The sequence below is a fragment of the Mobula hypostoma genome, chromosome 28 (assembly GCF_963921235.1).
Source record: "Mobula hypostoma chromosome 28, sMobHyp1.1, whole genome shotgun sequence".
In the NCBI taxonomy this organism is placed as follows: domain Eukaryota; kingdom Metazoa; phylum Chordata; class Chondrichthyes; order Myliobatiformes; family Myliobatidae; genus Mobula; species Mobula hypostoma.
Window position 1 is genome coordinate 32,396,120 of NC_086124.1, and position 20,895 is coordinate 32,417,014.

The 20,895-nt window shown below is 51.3% G+C and overlaps 2 protein-coding genes across 3 annotated transcripts in view; one reads left to right on the forward strand and one right to left on the reverse strand.

The window, feature by feature from the left end:
* LOC134339051 (mitochondrial carnitine/acylcarnitine carrier protein-like) overlaps nt 1-4,974 on the forward strand; it is a 37,136-nt gene extending 32,162 nt beyond the window's left edge. Inside the window, exons 7-9 of one of the 2 annotated variants that reach the window (XM_063035325.1) lie at nt 2,714-2,823; nt 3,757-3,881; nt 4,761-4,974. In XM_063035325.1, the coding sequence (XP_062891395.1) occupies nt 2,714-2,823; nt 3,757-3,881; nt 4,761-4,823 (298 nt within the window). In that variant the 3' untranslated portion in view covers nt 4,824-4,974. Of the gene's footprint in view, nt 1-2,713; nt 2,824-3,756; nt 3,882-4,630 lie in introns of both variants that reach the window. The other variant, XM_063035324.1, reaches the window with a different exon arrangement.
* A 945-nt stretch (nt 4,975-5,919) lies between these two features.
* Nucleotides 5,920-20,874, reverse strand: LOC134339052 (ER membrane protein complex subunit 3-like). Its single transcript, XM_063035327.1, has 8 exons — nt 20,567-20,874; nt 18,459-18,516; nt 18,066-18,159; nt 17,403-17,507; nt 15,963-16,044; nt 15,346-15,425; nt 10,501-10,583; nt 5,920-9,834 (listed from the first exon to the last, which is right to left on the reverse strand). The coding sequence occupies exons 1-8, from the start codon at nt 20,839-20,841 to the stop codon at nt 9,706-9,708; spliced, it is 906 nt and encodes a 301-aa protein (XP_062891397.1). The 5' UTR covers nt 20,842-20,874; the 3' UTR covers nt 5,920-9,705.
* Between the last annotated feature and the right edge of the window lie 21 nt (nt 20,875-20,895).

Consider the following 20,895-nt stretch of genomic DNA (forward strand, 5'->3'; position numbering starts at 1 on the left):
TCCCCTGCTTGAGATTGAAAAGAAAAGGGATGAGGGGTGAGAAGGTTTGGGGACAGATACCCCCTTGAGGTTGAACAGGTATAAGAGGGGTAAGAAGGTGCCCCTGAGGTTGAATGGGTATGAGACATGATGTTTGGGACAGATTTCCCCTGAGGTTGAACAGGCATGAGAGTGAGAAGGTTCGAGACAGATTCTCTCCCCCTACCCCCTGAGGCGTAAAAAGTTTCCAAACAGATTCTGCCCTGGTGTTGAACAGGGATGAGAGGTGAGAAGATTTAGAACAGATCTCCGCTGAGGTTGAGCAGGGATGACGGGTGAGAAGATTTCGGACATATCTCCCTAAGGTTGGTCAGGGATGAGAGCTAAGAAGATTCGGGACAGATCACTCCTGAGGTTGAACAGGGATGAGTGGTGAGGATCGGGACATATCCCCAACCCACCCCTGCTGGTGAACTGAGAATGTGGGGTGAAAACGTTTGAGACAGGTCTCACCAAAAGTTGAACAGGGATGAGGGGTGAAAAGATTTGGGATAGATCCCCCTGACATTGAACAAGGATGCAGTGTGAGATTCAGGACTGATTCCCCAAGGTTGAACAGGGATGAGGGATGAGAGGTTTCAGGACAAATCCCAGCTGAGGGTGAACAGGGATGAGAGCTGAGGTTTGGGATACAACCGCCCTGAGGTTGAACAGGGATATGAGGTGAGAAGATTTGGGACAGAACCCCCCGGAGGTTGCACAGAGATAAGAGATGAGATGATTGGGACAGAACCCCTCCCCCCTCCCCCAAGGTTGAACAGAGATAAGAGATGAAAAGGTTTGAGACAGATAACCCCCTGAGGTTGAATAGCGATGAGGAGTGTGAGGTTTGAGATAGACCCCCCCATGAGGTTGAACAGGGATGTGGGGTGAGGTCCAGCACTGGTCCACCCCACCCTTGAGGTTGAAGGGGAATTAGGGGTGAGATGGTACGAGTCAGATCCCCTCAAAGGTTGAACAGGGAAGAGGGGTGATGTTTGAGACAGATGTTCCCCGAGGTTGAACAGGGAAGAGAGGTGAGAAAGTTCGGGACAGATCCCCCACCCGAGTCTGAACAGGGATGAGGTGTGATGATCGGGACAGATCCTCCTGTGGTTGAACAGGGGTGATGAGTGCCTAGGTTTGAGACAGATCTCCCCGCAATGTGTAGTTGAAATGACTTCTCAGTAGGACGAGGGCTTGATGAATTGGTTTATTACTGACACACCTACCGAGCTACAGTTCAAAACACCATCGGTAGAGATCATTTCATCAAACCAACACGCACAAAGTGCTGGAGGGTCTCGGCCTGAAACGTCGACTGTACTCTGCCTGGCCTGCTGAGTTCCTCCAGCATTTTGTGTGTGTTGCTCGGATTTCCAACATCTGCAGATTTTCTCTTGTTTGAGATCATTTCACCACCTCACTTTTTAAAAAATATACAGTATTTCTGTTTGTGCACATTTTTAAAAAATCTATTCAATATACACAATTGATTTACTTATTTATTATTATTCTACTTGTTTTTTCTCTGCTAGTTGCATTGAACTGCTGCTAAGTTAACAAATTTCACATCACATGCCGGTGATGAATAACCTGATTCTGATTCTGACATTGGTGCTTCAAGGTCAATAAAGGAATGCAGAATAAAGTGTGACAATTTGATAGAAAGTGCAGTGCAGGCAGAGCATAAGGTTCGAGGGCCACAGTAAGGTAGATTGAGAAGTCAAGAGTTTATTTTACTGTGCTGGGGAACCATTCAATAGTCTGATAACAGCAGGGCAGAAGCTATCCTCGAGCCTGGGGTGGACATGCCTTCAGGCTTTTGTATCTTCTGCCCGATTGAAGAAAGAATGTCTGGCGTGGGTGGGGTCTTTGATAACACAAAATAATCTGCAGATGCTGGGGTCAAAGCAAGACTCACAACACGCTGGAGGAACTCAGCAGGTCCGGCAGCATCTGTGGAAACGATCAGTCAACGTTTCGGGCTGGAACCCTTCGTCAGGGGTCTTTGATGCGGGCTGATTTACTGAGCCAGTGGGAAGTGCAAACGGAGTCGGTGGTGGGGAGACTGGTTTCTGTGACGTGCTGAGCCATTTCCACAACTTCTGTGGTTTCCTGTGGTCTCGGGCAGAGCAGTTTCCATTCCAAGCTGTGGTGTACCAGGATAGGGTGCTTTCTGTGCTGCATCAATTAAAAGTAGGTGGAAGTCAAAGCGGAAATGCCCAATTTCTTTCCCCTCCTGAGGAGGTAGAGGCGTTGATGAGATTTGTTTGCCTTCGTGGTTGGACCAGGGCACATTTATTCCCATGGAGGGACGAGATTGGTTGACATGTTTCCAGTGTTGGTAAGCTTTGCTGTCTGATGCCAGGGGTAGGTGGGCAATGAAACAGGGTGGGGAGAGTGGTGTTGGGGGCTTCAGTAAGAACCAGAGAAGGGAATCCATACCCGTGGTCTGGGACACACTTCCCAGAGAGGCTGTGGGTGGACTTCCAGGAGGGAGATGGCGTGATGTGCAGGAGTAGGTGTGGGGCAGAGGGGTGAGAAGGGATGGGGCAGAGGGGGAAAGGGGTAGGTCTCCCTGCACCCACTGGGAATGGGGTCACTCAGGGCAGGGCAACAGTTTGCAAGGTGGGACATGGTGGTGACAGACTAACGGTAGTCTCTCTCTTCCTGCCACCCCCCACCCCCCCAGGCAGAATTACTTCAGCTTCCCCCGGATCCTCTTCGCAGGGGGGATGGCCGGGATCACCAACTGGATCGTGTGCATTCCAGCTGATGTGCTGAAATCTCGCTTCCAGACAGGTCCGTGTGTGAAGGATGGGGGCAAGTAACAGCATCCCCTCCCTGTAACGCCCACCACAATCCCTACACCCCTCCCTGTCTCTGTAACCCCCTCACACCCTACACCCCTCCCTGTCTCTGTAACCCCCTCCGGCCCCTACACCCCTCCCCGTCTCTGTAACCCCCTCACACCCTACACCTCTGTCTCTGTAACCCCCTCACACCCTACACCCCTCCCTATGTAACCCCCTCACACCCTACACCCCTCCCTGTCTATGTAACCCTCTCACACCCCACACCCCTCCCTGTCTATGTAACCCCCTCACACCCTACACCCCTCCCTGTCTCTGTAACCCCTTCACACCCTACACCTCTCCCTGTCTCTGTAACCCCCTCACACCCTACACCCCTCCCTGTCTCTGTAACCCCCTCACACCCTACACCCCTCCCTGTCTCTGTAACCCCCTCACACCCTACACCCCTCCATCTATTTAACCACCCTCACACTCTACACCCCTCATTCTTCCCTGTAGCCTCTTGCTATCTCAATCACCCACTCCCTCCCCTACACCATCTCTGCAAATGCCTCCCTCCTTTATACCCCTCATTTCCATCACCTCCTCCCTCCCAGTCTCTGTGACCCCCAACCTCCCTCTCTTTTTAAAACTGTCCCTTCCCCATCTCTGTCTCCCCCCCCCCTCCCCTCCACCCCTCCCTGTCTCTGTGACACCCCTCCCTTCCACACACCCTACTGTCTCTATCATCCCCTCCCTCCCCTACATCCTTCCCCATCATTGTGACCCCCTCTAGTGTGTGTTCCCACAGTGAGTTAATGTGTGATTGTGTTTGCACCCACCACTCTCTCAGTGTGAGAAAACCTACCTCTCCCTCTGTGTATTTGTGTATAGTCGCCATGTTGAACTGCAGATCATGTACACTTCCTCTTCACTCCAGCTCCTGACGGGAAATATCCCAACGGATTGCAGGATGTTCTACGGGAATTAATCCGAGAGGAAGGTGTAGCATCCCTGTACAAGGGTTTCAGCGCAGTGATGTTGCGCGCGTTCCCGGCCAACGCGGTGAGTGTCCTGGTGGGCTCCGACGGGAATGAGTGCTGTCTGGTTTTAGTCCTTCCCTCTCCTTGACATCACTTCTTGCTCCACCCTTCCCCTATTCCATGTTTTTCTCTTGCCTCTCCCCACTTCCCATCCTCTCCGTCCTCTTCCCATCCTCTCCCTCCCCCACTCCTGCTTTCCACTCTCCTCCCTTCTGTCTTACTGAAATAATTACCTCAGTCTACAATGGCTCATTACTCATCTCAATTGTACAATCATCTCACTGTACGAAACAGTCTACAGAGTCTATTTTATGTGTTCACTACATCGGTCTGCAGAGTCTATTTAATTACCTCACTGCATCAGACAGTCTACAGAGTCTATTTTTTGAGTTCATTACATCGGTCTACAGAGTCTATTTAATCATCTCACTACATCAAACAGTCTACAGAGTCTATTTTTTGAGTTCATTACATCGGTCTACAGAGTCTATTTAATCATCTCACTACATCAAACAGTCTACAGAGTCTATTTTTTGAGTTCATTACATCGGTCTACAGAGTCTATTTAATCATCTCACTACATCAAACAGTCCACAGAGTCTATTTTTTGATTTCATTACATCGGTCTACAGAGTCTATTTAATCATCTCACTACATCAGACAGTCTACAGAGTCTATTTTTTGATTTCATTACATCGGTCTGCAGAGTCTATTTAATCATCTCACTACATCAGATGGTCTACAGAGTCTAATTCAAACATTTTGTGCTAGCTGCCAAGAGGATCTGCACCTAGTGTGCAAGCGTGGGGCGCAATGCCCCACTCCTGGGGTCAAGGAGGGGCAGGATGGGGCTGTGTCTGCCACACTTGACTTCAGGATCCTCCCTCCCTCCCCTCGGCAGGCTTGTTTCTTCGGTTACGAGATGACAATGCAGTTCCTGGAATGGTGGAGCGGGGAAACGTGAGCACGGGCCTCTCCCACTCCAAGGCTCAGTGGAGGGAAGAGTGAGACCAATGGAGGAGTGGCGTGGGCTCATCCCCAGAGACGCCGAACCAAGGAGGGGTAGACGGCGGAAGGCTGAGTCCTCGGCAGGGTGGATACTGTGGTTGTCGTGTGTCAGTAGGAGTGCTGATGTTCTTTGAATAAACACCTGCAGCCTTGTGTATCCAACAGTTTGTGTGTGCCGGTCCATGTGTGTCGGGAAACGGTTGGCTGAGGGGGCTCTGGGAACAAGCAGTGGCCACCACTCTGAATCTCCGATTAAAAATGAGCTTTATTTCTGCCACATGCCCATTGGAATGTGTCTTTCACGTTAACGACCAGCACAGTTCAAGGATGTGCTGGGGCCAGGCCACAACAAGGGCTTGTTCCTGTTTTATGTCCTGATTACCACCCCCTCAACCCTCACATCTGGACATCTCCCTGATCTGCACCCTGGCTATCTTGTGTTTCAGTAAGATCACACCTCATCTACGTTCGGAAAAATGTAGTTCTACTCAATGTAGAGCTACTCAAGGTGGGACAGCTCTCTCACCAGTATTGGCATCTCTCAGACTGCTTGCCTGCAACACCAATACCCTTACAAAGAAAGCAGCCAAACCTGTGTTGAGTGGTCCAGTTGTATGGGGTGTGTTGTGTTGGTCGAATTTGATTGGGTTGGAACATAGGCAGAATTAAGGTTGGATTTGGGTGCAATGGGTGGATTGTTTGGGATGGGAATTGGGATTGGACAGGATGGATTGATTGGATGGGAATTGGGATTGGATCAGATGGATTGATTGGATGCGAATTGGGATTGGATCAGATGGATTGATTGAATGGGAATTGGATTGAAACAGATGGATTGTTCAGATGGAAATGGAATTGGAATGAACGGATTGTTTGGATAGGATTGAGATTGGAAGGAATGGATTGTTTGGATGGGAATTGGTGGGATTGGAGCAGAAGGATTGTTTAGATGAGAATTGGAATAGGACTAGATATATTGTTTGGGATGGGAATAGGGATTGGACCGGATATATTGTTTGGGATGGGAATAGAGATTGGACTGGATATATTGTTTGGGATGGGAATAGAGATTGGTCCGGATATATTGTTTGGGATGGGAATAGGGATTGGACCAGATATATTGTTTGGGATAGTAATAGGGATTGGACCAGATATATTGTTTGGGATGGGAATTGGACTAGATATATTGTTTAGAATGGGAATTGGGATTAGACCCGGATGGATTGTTTGGGATGAGAACTGAAATGGGACCAGATATATTGTTTGGGATGGAGTTGGAATTGGACAGGATGGATTGTTTGAGATTAGAGTCCATGGGTGGGGTTGGGTTGGAATGTATGTGGTTGGTTGGATTTGATTGTATTGGTCTGGAGTGGATTGGATTTGCCCTCATTTGAAGTGGGTTGGGCCAGACTAGGGTCGGGTGAGGAAGGACTGGGTGTGGGTTTTGGTCCCAATCTCAAGCCCTGAATGGGAGATCACTCGGGGTCAAATTCCAACAATGGACAGGTTACTGCACAGGGAACAGTCACATCCATGTGTGTGTGCTGCACAGGGACGAGTGAGTGAGTGTATCTGTGAGGGTGCTGTGTTTGTGTGTGCACGTACTGTGCGTCTCTGCATGTGGGTAATGTGTAACTGTGTATACACACTGCAGGTGCTGTGTATCTGTGTGTACACATTGTGGGTGCTGTGTTTCTGTGCGTACACGTTGCACGTGCTGTGTATCTGCATAGATGTTATGGGTGCTGTGTATCTGTGTGTTTCTGCATGTGGGTGATGTGTAACTGTGCGTACACATTGTGGGTGCTGTGTATCTGTGTGTACACACTGAGAGTGTTGTGTAACTGTGTCTGCATGTGGGTGCTGTGTATCTATGTGTACACATTGTGGTGCTGCATAACTGTGTACACGTGGGTGCTGTGTAATTGCGTGTACAGTTTGTGGGTGCTGTGTTTCTGTGTGTCTCTGCATGTGGGTACTGTGTATCTGTGTACACGGTGTGGTACTGCATAACAGTGTACACGTGGGTGCTGTGTATCTGTGTGAATACATTGTGGGTGCTGTGTACCTGCATGTAAATGCTGTGTATCTGTGCATCCTCTGCATGTGGGTACTGTGTATCTGTGTGTACACGTTACAGGTGCTGTGTGTCTGTGTACATGTTGCGGGAGCTGTGTAACTGTGTGTATACATTGTGGGTGCTGTGTAACTGTGTGTACACGTTGTGGGTGCTGTGTAATTGTGCGTACACTTTGTGGGCGCTGTGCATCTGTGTGTATACATTGTGGGTGCTGTGTAATTATGCGTACACATAGCGGGTGCTGTGTATCTGTGTGTCTCTGCATTTGGGCGCTGTGTTCATTTGTGTATGTCCGTATCCGGTTGGGCAGCTTTTGATTCTGTGACCCTGATACAGGGCCATGGACAGCCCCGCTCTATAAAATCATGAAGGGCTGACATCAGCAGGGATCCCCATCTTAATCCTCACAAAGACGCTGTCCCAGGGCTTTGCCAGCATCTATTGCCCATACGTAACCGCGCCCGAGAGGGTGGGGCTGAGCAGTCCCTCGCAGCGCTCCACCCTGTGTGGGGACGGAGAGTTCCAGCACGTGGGTTATCAGGGTTGGAATCACCTTAAAGGTCAAATATTTTGTCAGTGTGCATGGCTGTTGGGACATGGCTTTGACATTCTGTTCTGTAATGTGTGTCTGTAGCACTGTACCCCAACTTGGAAATATCACCACACTCCAGGTCTAAACCCTGGGATTTGCTCTCCACATGGACTACACTGAGTGAAGGTGGCCAGAAACAAAAGCTGTCCTGACTGTGGTGCCCCGATCAATACACTGTACTCCAGTGCTGTGTGGGGGCACCCACCAGGGTAATGGTTCCCAACCTCACTGACCCCAGATTCAACCTCTTGCAGCCCTGGTAGTCGAGGACAGGCTGAGCTGGCAAGAGTTTATCTCTTTAGACAAGAGGTGACTTGACAGAGGTGTACAAGATGATCGAGTGGACAGCCAGAGACCAAAATGGCTAATATGAGGGACATAATTGTAAGGTAATTGGAGGGAAGTATAGGGGGAGGGAGTCAGAGACGAGTTCATTACACAGACAGTGGTGAGTGTGTGGAACGGGAGAGGCAGACAGTACTGTGCAAAAATCTTAGGCACGTAAAAAAATTCTGTAAAGCAAAGATGTTTTCAAAAATAATGAAAAGTTTCTAAATATGAAAAGAACCCCTGTAAACAGTTAAAAAATTAAATCAAATCAATATTTGGTGAGACCACCCCTTTGCTTTTGAAACTGCATCAATTCTCTTAGATACATTGTGTTGCAGTTCTATAAGAAAATAAGGTTGGTCCAAGCATCATATAACAATTACAGCACGGAAACAGGCCATCTTGGCCCTTCTAGTCCGTGCCGAACTCTTACCCTCACAGAGTCCCACCGACCTGCACTCAGCCCATAACCCTCCATTCCTTTCTTGTCCATGTAGCTGTCCAATTTAACTTTAAACGACATCGAACCTGCCTTAACCACTTCTGCTGGAAGCTCGTTCCACACAGCTACCACTCTCTGAGTAAAGAAGTTCCCCCTCATCTTACCCCTAAACTTTTGCCCTTTAACTCTCAACTCATGTCCTCTTGTTTGAATCTTCCCCACTCTCAATGGAAAAAGCCTATCCATGTCAACTCTATCTATCCCCCTCATAATTTTAAACACCTCTATCAAGCCCCCCCTCAACCTTCTACGCTCCAAAGAATAAAGTCCCAATTTGTTCAACCTTTCTGTGTAACTCAGGTGATGAAACCCAAGTAACATTCTAGTAAATCTTCTCTGTACTCTCTCCATTTTGTTGACATCTTTCCTATAATTTGGTGACCAAAACTGTACACAATACTCCAAATTTGGCCTCACCAATGCCAAATTCTCCAATCATGGAGAACTTGCCACAGTTCTTCTGCAGACTTTGGCTGTCTTGCTTGCTTCTGTATGTCCAGGTAATCCCAGACAGCCTCAATGATGTTGTGAGTAACTGTCTGTGGAGGCTATACCAGCTGAAACCATTTACACCATATAAACCGTAAGGAGTTTATCTGTTCTCTCCGTGGAATGCGTGGGTTTCCTCCGGGTGCTCTGGTTTCCTCCCACAGTCTGGTTAGCAGGTTAATTGGTCATTGTAAATTGTCCCATAGTTAGACTAGGGTTTAAATACGTGGGTTGCTGCAAGGATCTGTTCCGCACTGTATCCGATAGATCAATCAATCAAATCCAGGGTGCACCTGACGGACATTTCGAGACTCTTACACAGAAATATGGATGATAGGGTGCAGGGTCACGCAGAAGGGAAGGGTTAATTGAATTTAGATTTGTTTCTGCTTAACACAGAACACAAAACATTATAGCACAGTACAGGCCCTTCAGCCCATGATATTGGGCTGCCCCTTTTAACCAAACCCAAGATCGACCGAGCCCTTCTCTCCAACGTAGCTCTCCATTTTCCTGTCACCCATGAGCCTATCCAAGAGTTGGGGGCTGGGACAAGCGCAGGTGAAATTCCCAGATGGAGGGGAGTCTTGGCCGAGATCGGCAACCAGGAGGAAGGAGAGCAGAGAGAAGGCTTCACCACAACCCACACTTTATTTTGTAACGTTAATCCCTGCTGTTGGACCTGAGGGGTCCACTCACTCCTCCTTGGATCTCATCCAGTCCATTCCCTCCCACCCCCCCCCGCCGAATGAGGAGAGAGGGAAGGTATCAGCTCCATCCTCACTTGAGTGAAGGGGGAGGGGAAGCCCGTGCCCCAGTCCCTCAGTCTGTCCCTGGGCCACTCAGAAGAGTGAGGACAGCCCCTCGCTGCTGTAGAAAGCCTCCAGGTTCAGATCGGTGGCCATCAGCTCCTCCTCCACCGTCTCCAGCGCCCACCGATGATCCACCAGCTCCAGAGCTTCCCACTCCGCCTGAGGGGGGACAGGAGGGGTGGCGGGTACTAGGCAAACTCCAGACCCAGGCCCCACACCCATCACCAACGTACACCCACGACACTCAGTGCAGGGTCCGGCCAGAGGGGACTCGGAAAACCACAGCAACGTCGGGAGGGGTCACAAAAACAGGGAGGGAAGGGGTCAGAGAGACGGGGAGGGGGTGTCACAGATTCGGGGAGGAGTGTAAGGGAGGGAGAGGTCAGAGACGGGGAGGGGAGGGGAAAGGTCACAGAGACGGGGAGAGGTGTAGGGGAGGGAGGGGTCACAGAGACTAGGAGGGGTGTAGGGGAGGAAGGGTTCATGGAGACAGGAGGGGTGTAGGGGAGGGAGAGATTTCAGAGATGGGGAGGAGTTTAGGAGAGGGAGGGGAGGGAAGGGCTTAGGGAATGAGTTGGCACTTGGGGAGGGGAGGGGAGAGAAGGGAAGGGAAGGGAACGAGATTGGTTGAGTAGGGTCAAGCCCAGGTATGGACAGTAGATGAGAGAGGTCAGGGAGAAGGAGGGACTGAGTGATGTAGAAGTAGTGTGGGGCTGTGAAATGCTAGGAGTGAGGGGGGACAGGACGGGGAGGTTACAGGCTGAAGAGAATGGGGATAGGAGGGTGGATGAATAGCTGCCCTCTTCCCCATGGCCCAGCTCTCACCTTGAAGGCCTTGTTGGTGTCCGGGGGCAGTGACATGGCTGTCCCAGTCATCTGGTCCTGCATGGCCCTCATCTGGTTGGCAGCTGTGGGAACAGGAGTCACTGAGCAATACAGCCACCCAGATAGTCCTAAATTCCTGCGTCCGGTCCACATCCCTCCAAACTCCATCCATCCAAATGATCCCGTTGAACCCACCCCGATCACTGCCTCCATACACTCACCACCCTCTGGGTGATGAAGTTACCCCTCAGGTCCTGTTTAAATCTTTCCCCCTCACTCAAAATCTATACCTCGAGTTCTGGACTCCCCTACCCTGGGGAGAAGTCCATTACCATCCACTTTACTGATGCCTCTCATAAGCTTAAACACTTCTGTAACATCATCCCTCATTCTCTAACGTCCCAAGCCATAAATGCCCAGCCTGGCCAGCCTCTCCCTGAAAGTCAGGCCCCCACAATCCTGGCAAATGTCTCTGCACACCTTCCAGTTTAACCTCATCCTTCCTATAGCAGGCTGACCAGAACCGTGCACAGATCTCCGAGTGTGGTCTCACCGACAACTTGTACAATTGCAACATAACGTCCCAACTCCTGTACTCAGTGTCCTGACTGTGTGCCAAGTGCCCTTATCACCATTCCGCCTGTGGTGCCACTGTCAATGAACGATGCACCGTACTCCCTGGGTGGCAGGGTGCAGATACGTCTCTACCAAAGGAGATGTGAGGCACTCTTTCCTTCCGCAGGTCACCCTGGGACAAGGTGTAGCACCTGTTTAGCCCCCCGATCAGGGTTACGTGAAGCTTCAGCTGGTGGATGGTCGTACGAGCAGCCGGTGCAGATCACAAGTCCTGGTTATGTGACCACTGACGCCAGGCAGACAATCTCTGAAGAGAACTGATAACGGCTGGGGTCACCTGTCCTGTAAAGACACTGCCCAGAAGAAGGCAATGGCAAACCACTTCTGTATAAAACTTTGCCAAGAACAATCATGGTCATGGAAAGACCATTATCACCCACGTGAATACGGTACGGATCGCCCACGTCAATATGACGTGGCACATAATGACGGCGATGACCCTGTCTCTGCCTCTCATGATCTAATAAACATCCATCGAAAACCCTTGGTCCCAGCACCCATCCCTCCAGTCCACTTCCCCTCGACCCTGCGGACGGAACATGTCCCCGTCACCAATGTCACTCTTAGACCACATCCACCGACTCTGCCGATAAGCCTGTTTTGTGCCACTTTATCCAGAGTCAAAGAAAACGCTGCCCAGAAGAAGGCAACGCCAAGCCACCTCTAGAAAATTTGCCAAGAACTATCATGGTCGTGCAAAGACCACGACTGCCCACATGTATACAAACTTGTACATCCAGGTCCCTCCGCTCCATTACACTCTCAAGTACCTAACCATTCATTGTATAACTCCTATGCTGGTTTAACTTCCCAAAATGCAGCACCTCACACTTATCTGTGTGGAAATCCATTTGTCACACCTCAGCCCACTTCCCAAACTGATAAAGATCCCTCTGTAATCTACAATAACCTTCTTCACTATCAACACCTCCTGTCATAGAGTCATAGAAAATTAAAGCTCAGAAACAGGCCCTTTGGCCCATCTAGTCCATCCTGAGCCACTTAAACTGCCTACTCCCATCGATCTGCAGCCAGACCATAACCCTCCATACACCCTTCATCCAACACGTACCTATCCAAACTTCTAAATGTTGAAATCAAAATTGCATCCACCACTTGTGCTAGCAGCTCGTTCCACACTCTCACTACCCTTTGAGTGAAGAAGTTCCCCTTAAACATTTCACCTTTCACCCTTAACCCGTGACCTCCAGTTGTAGTCCCACCCAACCTCAGTTGGAAAAACTTGCTTGCATTTACGGTATCCAGATATTTTGTATACCTCTGGTATTTTGTATACCTCTGTCAAATCTCCCCTCAATGTTCTATGTTCTAAAGATCCCCCAGACCTGACAATCTTCTTGTAAATTTTCTCTGCACTCTTTCAATCTCATTCACATTTTTCCTGTAGGCAGGTGACCAAAACTGCACACAATACTCCAAATTAGGCTTCACCAATGTCTTACACAACTTCAACATAACATCCCATCTCCTGTACTTTAATCTTTGAAGGCCAATGTGCTAAATTCTTTCTTAATAACTCAGTCTACCTGTGATGCCACTTTCAATGAATTATGGACCTGTATTCCCAGATCCCTTTGTTCTACACGCCCCTCATCACCCTACCGTTCACAGTGTAACACCTACCCCCGGTTGGTCCTCCCTAAGTGCAACACCTCACCCTCGTCTGCATTAAATTCCTCAAAGTTACCGATCAAGCCTCGTGCATTCACACCCTAATCATTTAAATGAATAAAAACAGTGGTTCCAACACCGACCCGTGTCACCGGCCTCCATTCCGAGGAAGAGACTTCAACCATCACCCTCAGCCTTCTAACTCCGAGCCAGTTCAGAATCCTTCTCACCAGCTCTCCCTGGATTATGGGGGTCCATGAACTTGGATGGGAAAAAATTTACATCTTGATCTTCACTAACCTCGAACTGAACTGTAGCCCTTCCTTCAATTATCAATGTAGGTAACAAACCAGAGAAGAGAGAAAGGATGCAGTGCTCCCAGCGTATATGACAAACAAACTCTTCTCGGCTTCCAGCCGGGTCCGGGTATCGATTATAAGCGACGTTTCGATGAAAACTTTGCCACCTTCATCAGGGATGATGCCTGGGTAAGTCTAACCCAGTGGTATTAGCACTCTGTAAGCTTTCAGATCTTCGGCATTTTCCCTCGGTGAGTGGAGTCAAGAGCTTTGCAAAAATCGTTGTAAGCAAGCTCGGCTGGTAGGTTGTTCTTCTTGACTTCCTCGATGATCCTACGGAGAGCAAGTATTTGCATCACTGTTCTGCTCTTCTGCCGAAAACCATTCTGATTGAATCTTAGCTTAGGGTCAATGGTGGTGCGAATCCTGTTCAAGATCATCCAATTGTATGGCTTTGCTAAGATGCAGGTCAAGCTGATACCGCGGTAGTTATCTGTCTTTGTGAGGGATCCAGACGTGGGGACTGGGATAATGTTTGAGAGTGACCACTGTTCTGGCTTCTCGCCTTTCATCAATGCCATATTACATATGTCCAGCAAGATGTCGTCCAGGTCGCAGTTCACCAGGACATCTGGTGGTACCATCAGGACCATGTACTGAGAGCAATAGAGTCCAGCTATACCAAAACCATGGCAAAAGTTGTATCAGCAGACGGAGAAACAGCAGTGTTCGAGGTCCTAACTGGTGTGCTGCAAGGAGACACGCTGGCACCCTACATCTCTATAATCGTCCTTGATTACGCTCTGCGTCAAGCTACCACAGATCATGACAAGCTTGGTTTTACCATAAAACCAGGGCGAACCAAAAGGGTCAGACCAGTTACGCTCACAGATCTCGATTTTGCAGATGACGTAGTCCTGCTGTCTGACCAGATGGAGGAAACACAGCAGCTACTGACAAAAGTGGAAATTGAGTGCAGTAAAGTTGGACTTCACCTAAACGCTAAAAAGACAGAGTACATGGTGTTTAACTGCGACGAAGGTACTCTCAAGACCGTAGAGAATGATATCATTAAGAAAGTTTTTGACTACAAGTACCTTGGGTCAAGAATGATGAGTTCGGAGAAGGACATAAAGATACGGAAGGCGCTGGCGTGGAGGGCTATGAACGACATGAAGGAAATCTGGAAGTCGAACCTGACCCGAGGGCTTAAAAAGAGGATTTTCATAGCAGTCATAGAGTCCATTCTCACGTACGGATGCGAGACGTGGACACTCACCAAGACTATGCGAAAGTCTGTAGACGGTTGTGATACACGAATGCTCCGGATGGCTCTTGACGTGAGTTGGCAACAGCACATGACGAACATTGAGCTCTATAACAACCTACCGATGCTCACCACTAAAATCGAGGTGAGAAGACTGCAACTAGCGGGGCACTGTCTACGCCACCCCGAGCTACCTGCCAGCCTAGTCATCATATGGGAGCCCAAGCACGGGAGGATGAACCCTGGGCGCCCTCCCAACACTATGGTCAACACGCTCCTAGAAGACAGCGGTGCGGCTAATGTAGATGAACTGAACACACTGATGAGGGAGAGGGAGAAGTGGAGAGTCCGTCATCGTGCCCGACGCCGGCCCCCTAGGCCTGAGTCGACGTAGACGTAGTAGTGGTATTAGTGAACTGCTGTAGTATTAACATGACATGTGTATTGCTTTTCAAAGACCACCCCACCGTTTAACGGTCTTATTCACGCTTAGCACCAGGCTTTACACTGATACGTCTTTCAAAAATAAAAGTTAATTTTAACTTGCCTATAATTTAAATGTAAAATCTCATTAATTAATGTATTGATAAAGAAGCATTATCACAAATTACGTTTTTTTGCATTTTGATAACTATTCAATATAATTGGTTTCTTTTGTAACCCTGAACATTTTAATTCATATATTTATTGTGAGAAGGGGTCCATAGGCTTCACCAGACTGCCAAAGGCATAAACAGGATAAGAACCCCTGGTCTAGACCATGTAGGACTTTGTCAGAGGCCAACAGATATCTACTGCTTTGGTTACCTCTCTGAAAGATTCGTCAAGCATGACAAACACACACTGACTCCCTCCAACCAGACTCTCTCCTCACGTTGGTACACCGTCCCTCAGAAACCCCTCCAGGAGAGATCAGGCTGACCACGGCTTGTCCTGCCTGTCCTTGTTAAACAGCGGGATGGGGAGGAGGGAGCCGTGTGCCCGGACACGATGGGGAACCACCCCACTCACCGTGCTCCTGGCCCAGGATCAGGGAGTACAGACTTCGCAGGCCAAACACGTTCAGGAAATACCAGCTGGCTGAGCTCACCCTGAAAGGAGATGGGGCAGGTCAGGAAAGATGTGGAGGGAGGGGCGGCGGAGTGAGGTGGAGGGGAGGGGAAGGAGGTCAGTACTGCCCCAGGCTTGGGGGCCAAGCATATGGCATCCTCCCTTCCTGAGTACACCCCGCCCCACCATTTCAGTTCCCCACTCTCCCCCATCACCTCTAACCAGTGCTCACCTCTCAATGGCTCTTCCGCAGCTCGGACCCTCCGATGCATTGCACTCCCGCCTCACCGCCCCTCCCACAATGAGGCACTCCCCCTCAGCGCCCGTCCCACAATGAGGCACTCCCCCTCACCGCCCGTCCCACAATGAGGCACTCCCCCTCACCGCCCCTCCCACAATGAGGCACTCCCCCTCACCGCCCCTCCTGTGGTGCAGCATTCCCTCATCAAGGTAGGTGCTGTCAGCAGACCAGGCTCCCTGGGTGACGGGAACTGGTCCCAGGCTGTGGACACCACCTGGCCTGCCAGTCCCCGGGTGCAGGGCCAGGCAGGCTCCACGCTGTAGGCACACACACTCACCAAGAGGGATCGAGCGATGGCAGTGCCACGCCTCTCTGTAACATCGGCTTGAAGCGCAGTGTCAGTGGGAACGGCACCTTGGCTGTAAGACAGGAATGAGGTTAGGGCATCTGCGGACAGGGTCAGGGGTCGGGGTCAGGGGAGGGGTACAGTTACCCCTGTCAGTGGGAACGGCACCTTGACTGTAAGACAGGAATGAGGTTAGGGCATCTGCGGACAGGGTCAGCGGTCGGGGTGGGGGTCAGGGGAGGGGTACAGTTAGGGAGCGATTTAGAGCACACGGACAGAGGCGAGAGAGGACCACAGGCAAGGAGCAGCACTGAGGCAGTGAGGGAAAAAGCTGCTGGCGGGGGGTAAAGGTCAGGGGGCAGCATGGGGTCAGAAAACCTCTCACTCGGATTTTCCCATTATCAATAGGAGGGGAGAGGAGTCACAGGGGAACACACCAGCATGTAGTAGTTATAACTGCCTCCTAGTCCTCCACCTGCCCATTTCCTCCTCCTCCATCTCCCACTCCCCCTCCCCTGGATCCACCCATCACAAGCTCACCTGCGCGTCTGCTCTCTCCGCTCGGTCTTTCAGTCTCACGAGACATTCTGCCCAGCTACCCCCTCAGATGCTGCCCGAGCTGTCGAGTTCACTGGCAGTGTGGGTGTTTCTCACTCACTCACACACACACACACTGACCCTCACCGAGGGACGGTCTCCCTCACACACACTGTCTTTGCAGGGGGACGGTCTCTGTCTCTCTCTCTCACACACACACACACACATCCCTCCCAAACCTCTCTCACCCCCTCAGTGTCCGATCGGTCCAGTGGTTCCAGGACAGACTCTCCATCCAGACCGCTCACTCAGCGCAGACAGACAGTGAGGGAGGGGGCTTTCTTTGTGCCTTTGTTCCGTTCCGTTCCACCCCTCTCACTGGCTCAGCATCTCATCTGCCTCGAAGGTGAAAGACCCTTCGGCCCCTCCAGTTGACACTGACCTGCTCCTGCTGGTCTCAGCCTATCCCCCTTATGAAAGTCTGCACTGAATGAGTTCCCAGGTATAGTCCCCGATCAGAGGGACTTCTGATGGAGACACTCCAGCACCCACCCCCCAACTCTTCTTCCCTCCCCTCCTTGTCCTCTGATCACCCCCCCCTCCTATTCCTGCTCAGCACTCTTCCCCTCCACTGGGCAGAGTCTCTCCCAACCCCCTCTGCTCCCCTGCCCTCCTATGCACTACCTTCTGTCCCCGCTCACTCACCTCCCCCCGCTCCCAGCTCCCTCTGGAAGTTCTCACTCGCTTCTGCCCCACTGTATTCACCGATCACCCCCTGGCAGGGACGTCCCCGTGCCTGCCCTGGCAGAGAGCTCTGTGCTGCACAGACGCTCTCCCCACTCCCTGCCACGAGGACCCCATCCCTCCTCGTGCCCTTCAATCCCGGGACATTACTGATAACGAAGCCGGAGAAGGCCGAATTGATCCACCCTCCGATGAGGATCATCGAGACCACGTTGGTGAGGTTCCCTTTCATCATCTCCGTCAGCATGCTGGGGTCTGCGGGGACACGCGGATAACGCAGAGTCAGGGAGTGATGTGTAGACCCGACCCCACCCCAGCAACCTTGAGTCAACAGCTGCCCCAGCATGCGGGGACACACGGACCACAGTCAGTGAGGGTCAACATAACACCCAGACCCATACTCATCCCCACCGGTACCGTACCCCGGTGTTACACAGTGACAGACCCGTCCCCACCGGTACCGTACCCCGGTGTTCCACAGTGACAGACCCGTCCCCACCGGTACCGTACCCCGGTGTTCCACAGTGACAGACCTGTCCCCACCGGTACCGTACCCCGGTGTTACACAGTGACAGACCCGTCCCCACCGGTACCGTACCCCGGTGTTACACAGTGACAGACCCGTCCCCACCGGTACCATACCCCGGTGTTATACAGTGACAGACCCATCCCCACCGGTACCGTACCCCGGTATTACACAGTGACAGACCCGTCCCCACCGGTACCGTACCCCGGTGTTATACAGTGACAGACCCGTCCCCACCGGTACCGTACCCCGGCATCACACAGCAACAGACCCCTCCCCAGTGGTACCTGTGATTGGGTTCTTGGGCACGATCTTAATCTTGGTCTTCCTAAAAAAACCAGATTCGGCGTCATTGAAGAAATGTTTTCTCATCACAAAGGACTGCAGGGCAAAGAGAGGAGACTGAGGTTACAATGCAATGAGCTGGATTAATGTCAGTGGGGATACAGTCAGTGACACAGGACGCTGGGGGAGAGGGGTCACTAAGGAACGGTGTGAGGGAGCTGGATTAACATCAGTGGGGATACAATCAGTGACACAGGACACGGGGAGAGGGGTCACTGAGGGACGGTGTGAGGGAGCTGGATACGGTCAGTGACACAGGACGCTGGGAGAGAGGGGTCACTGATGGACAGTGTGAGGGAGAGGGAGTAAAGTGGAGAATCTCTCCAGCCCCTGACCTGCCGTGGTATGTATTTCCCGTGTTCTCGGAGCGCCCGGCTTCGGATCAGAACCTGGCTGAGAGTGAGAGGGAACAGCAGAGGTTAGTGTTGTTTCTGTGGTCCCCGGACGTTGCCAGCTGCCCTCACCGTCTGACCACCCATTACACGGCCACAGTGAGTTCCGTGCTGTCGAGAGTTACAGAGATTCGACCCGACCTATCCTGGGCATTCTCTCGTCCAAAGGCCTGAAAGCACATTCCATTTCTACAGCACTGCTACAAGACTACTGAACAGCCCTTGGTCCGAAGAGGACTCGTGCCTTCACAGTCTCCCTTGTTATGATCTTGCACCTTATTGCCTGCCCGCGCTGGGTCCAGCAGGTCAGTGCCATCATGAGGAAAACACAGCAGCACCTCTGCTTGCTTAGGAGTTTGTGAAGATTCAGCACGGCATCTAAAACTGACACATTTCTACAGACATGCGGTGGAGAATGTCCTGACTGGTTGCGTCACAGCCTGGCACGGAAACATCAAAGCCCTTGAATGGGAAATCCTGGGAATGGGAAAGTAGTGGACACGGCCCAGTCCATCACAGCTAGCGCCTTCCCCACCACCGAGCACGTTGACATGAAAAGCTGCATCCTTCATCAGGGACCCCCACCACCCAGGACGTGCTTCTGTATCGCTGCTGCCGTCACGGAGGAGGTACAGAAGCCTCAGGACTCTCACCACCAGGTTCAGGAACAGGCTCTTGGAGCGGAGGGGTTAAAGGTCAACACTGAACGTTCCCTCAACCCACGGACTCATGCTCTCGATTTTTATCACTGACTTCGTTGTTACTATTCTGACTTTTTGTATTTGCACGATTTGTTGTCTTTTGCACACTGCTCTCGCCTGTCTTTTAAAAGTTTGTCCCTGGTTACATTGTAATTCTTTTATATTTTCTGGGTATGCCCACAAGAAAACGAACCTCCGGGTTGTCTATGGTGACATACATGTCCTTTGATAATAAATTAACTTGGATCTTTGAACTGCAGTGCACATTCTCGGCCGCTGTAACACTTCATTCTGCATTGTTATTGTTTCCCCTTGTTCTACCTCGATGCATTGTTGTAATGAAATGATGTGCCTGGATTGTATGTGAGGCAAGTTTTCAGTTTGTGAAATGTACAACACATCCTATGATGCCCCGAACACCCTCCCTTTCCTTCTGTCACACACCTGGCTTCTCCCTGAACACCCTCAGTACCTCTCCCACAGAATCTTCCTCCCCAACCCTGTCCCCCCCACTGTGTCCTCCCGATCCCTCATTCCTTGCCCGACCACTGTGTCCTGCCCCCACGCTGTTCCCAGGACTGACGAAGGGTCTCAACCTGAAACGTTGACTGTACTTCTTCCTATAGATGCTACCTGGCCTGCTGCATTCACCAGTCTCTGTAACTGCTGTTCAAAATGACATTTCCCCACTCAGAATCTGGAACAGGTTGGAAACAGGGACCAGGTTGATCTCCTTCTGCGCAAGTAGATAACGTGTGAATGATGAACCAGAGTGAGCTGTCAGTTAATCCTCTTCACCCACCTGTCCCTCCCTTCCTCCCTCCCCACCCACACCTCGCCCGTGCCTGCCATCACCCCCACACCTTGCCCGTGCCTGCCGTCACCCCTGCACCTCGCCCGCAGTCTTCTCTACCCACACTGCTTGTGCCCACCATTCATAGCCACTGTATCGAGTGGGTGCAGATGGGGGAGGGAGGGGAGCAAGTGGGATAGGATAGGTGTCCATTGCCCACCTAGCACACCTGTCCATCACTCACCTGCCCCCTTGCCCACATGTCCTTCACTCACCTGTCCCTCTCGCACACCTGTCCATCGCTCGCCTGTCCCCTTGCTCACCTGTCCACCACTCACCTGCCCCTTTGCCCACCTGTCCATCACTCACCTGTCCCCCTTGCACACCTGTCCACCACTCACCTGCCCCCTTGTCCACCTGTCCATCACCCATCTGTACCCCCTGCTCACCTGTCTCCTTGCCCACATGTCCCCCTCACCCTCCCGCCCTCCTAGCCTCCTGTCCCCCCACCATCCTCGTTCCCACCAGTGGTTAAATCCCCTCCCTCTCTCCTCCACCTGTGTCCCAGCTGCCGGAGCCCCGGCTTGCGCTCCGCCTGTAGCACCAGGCCCAGATAGTGGCGGGTGACACCCGCAAGGAAGGTGATGAGGACGACGGGCAGCACCACCCAAAGTCGGATACCCGGGTCCAGTAATAGCTCGGGCTCGGACCCTGCCATTTCTCCCGCTGATGCCCGGAGCAGGCCGCACAGCCTCGGCCTCGAGTAGCTGCCGGAAGCCTTGCAAAGCCAAACCCCCCTCTGACCCCGGATGCGAAAGATTTCCCTCAGCATATCTTTAATAATTTCATTTTTTTCGTGTTTTGCTGTAGACCTCTTCCCGCCACA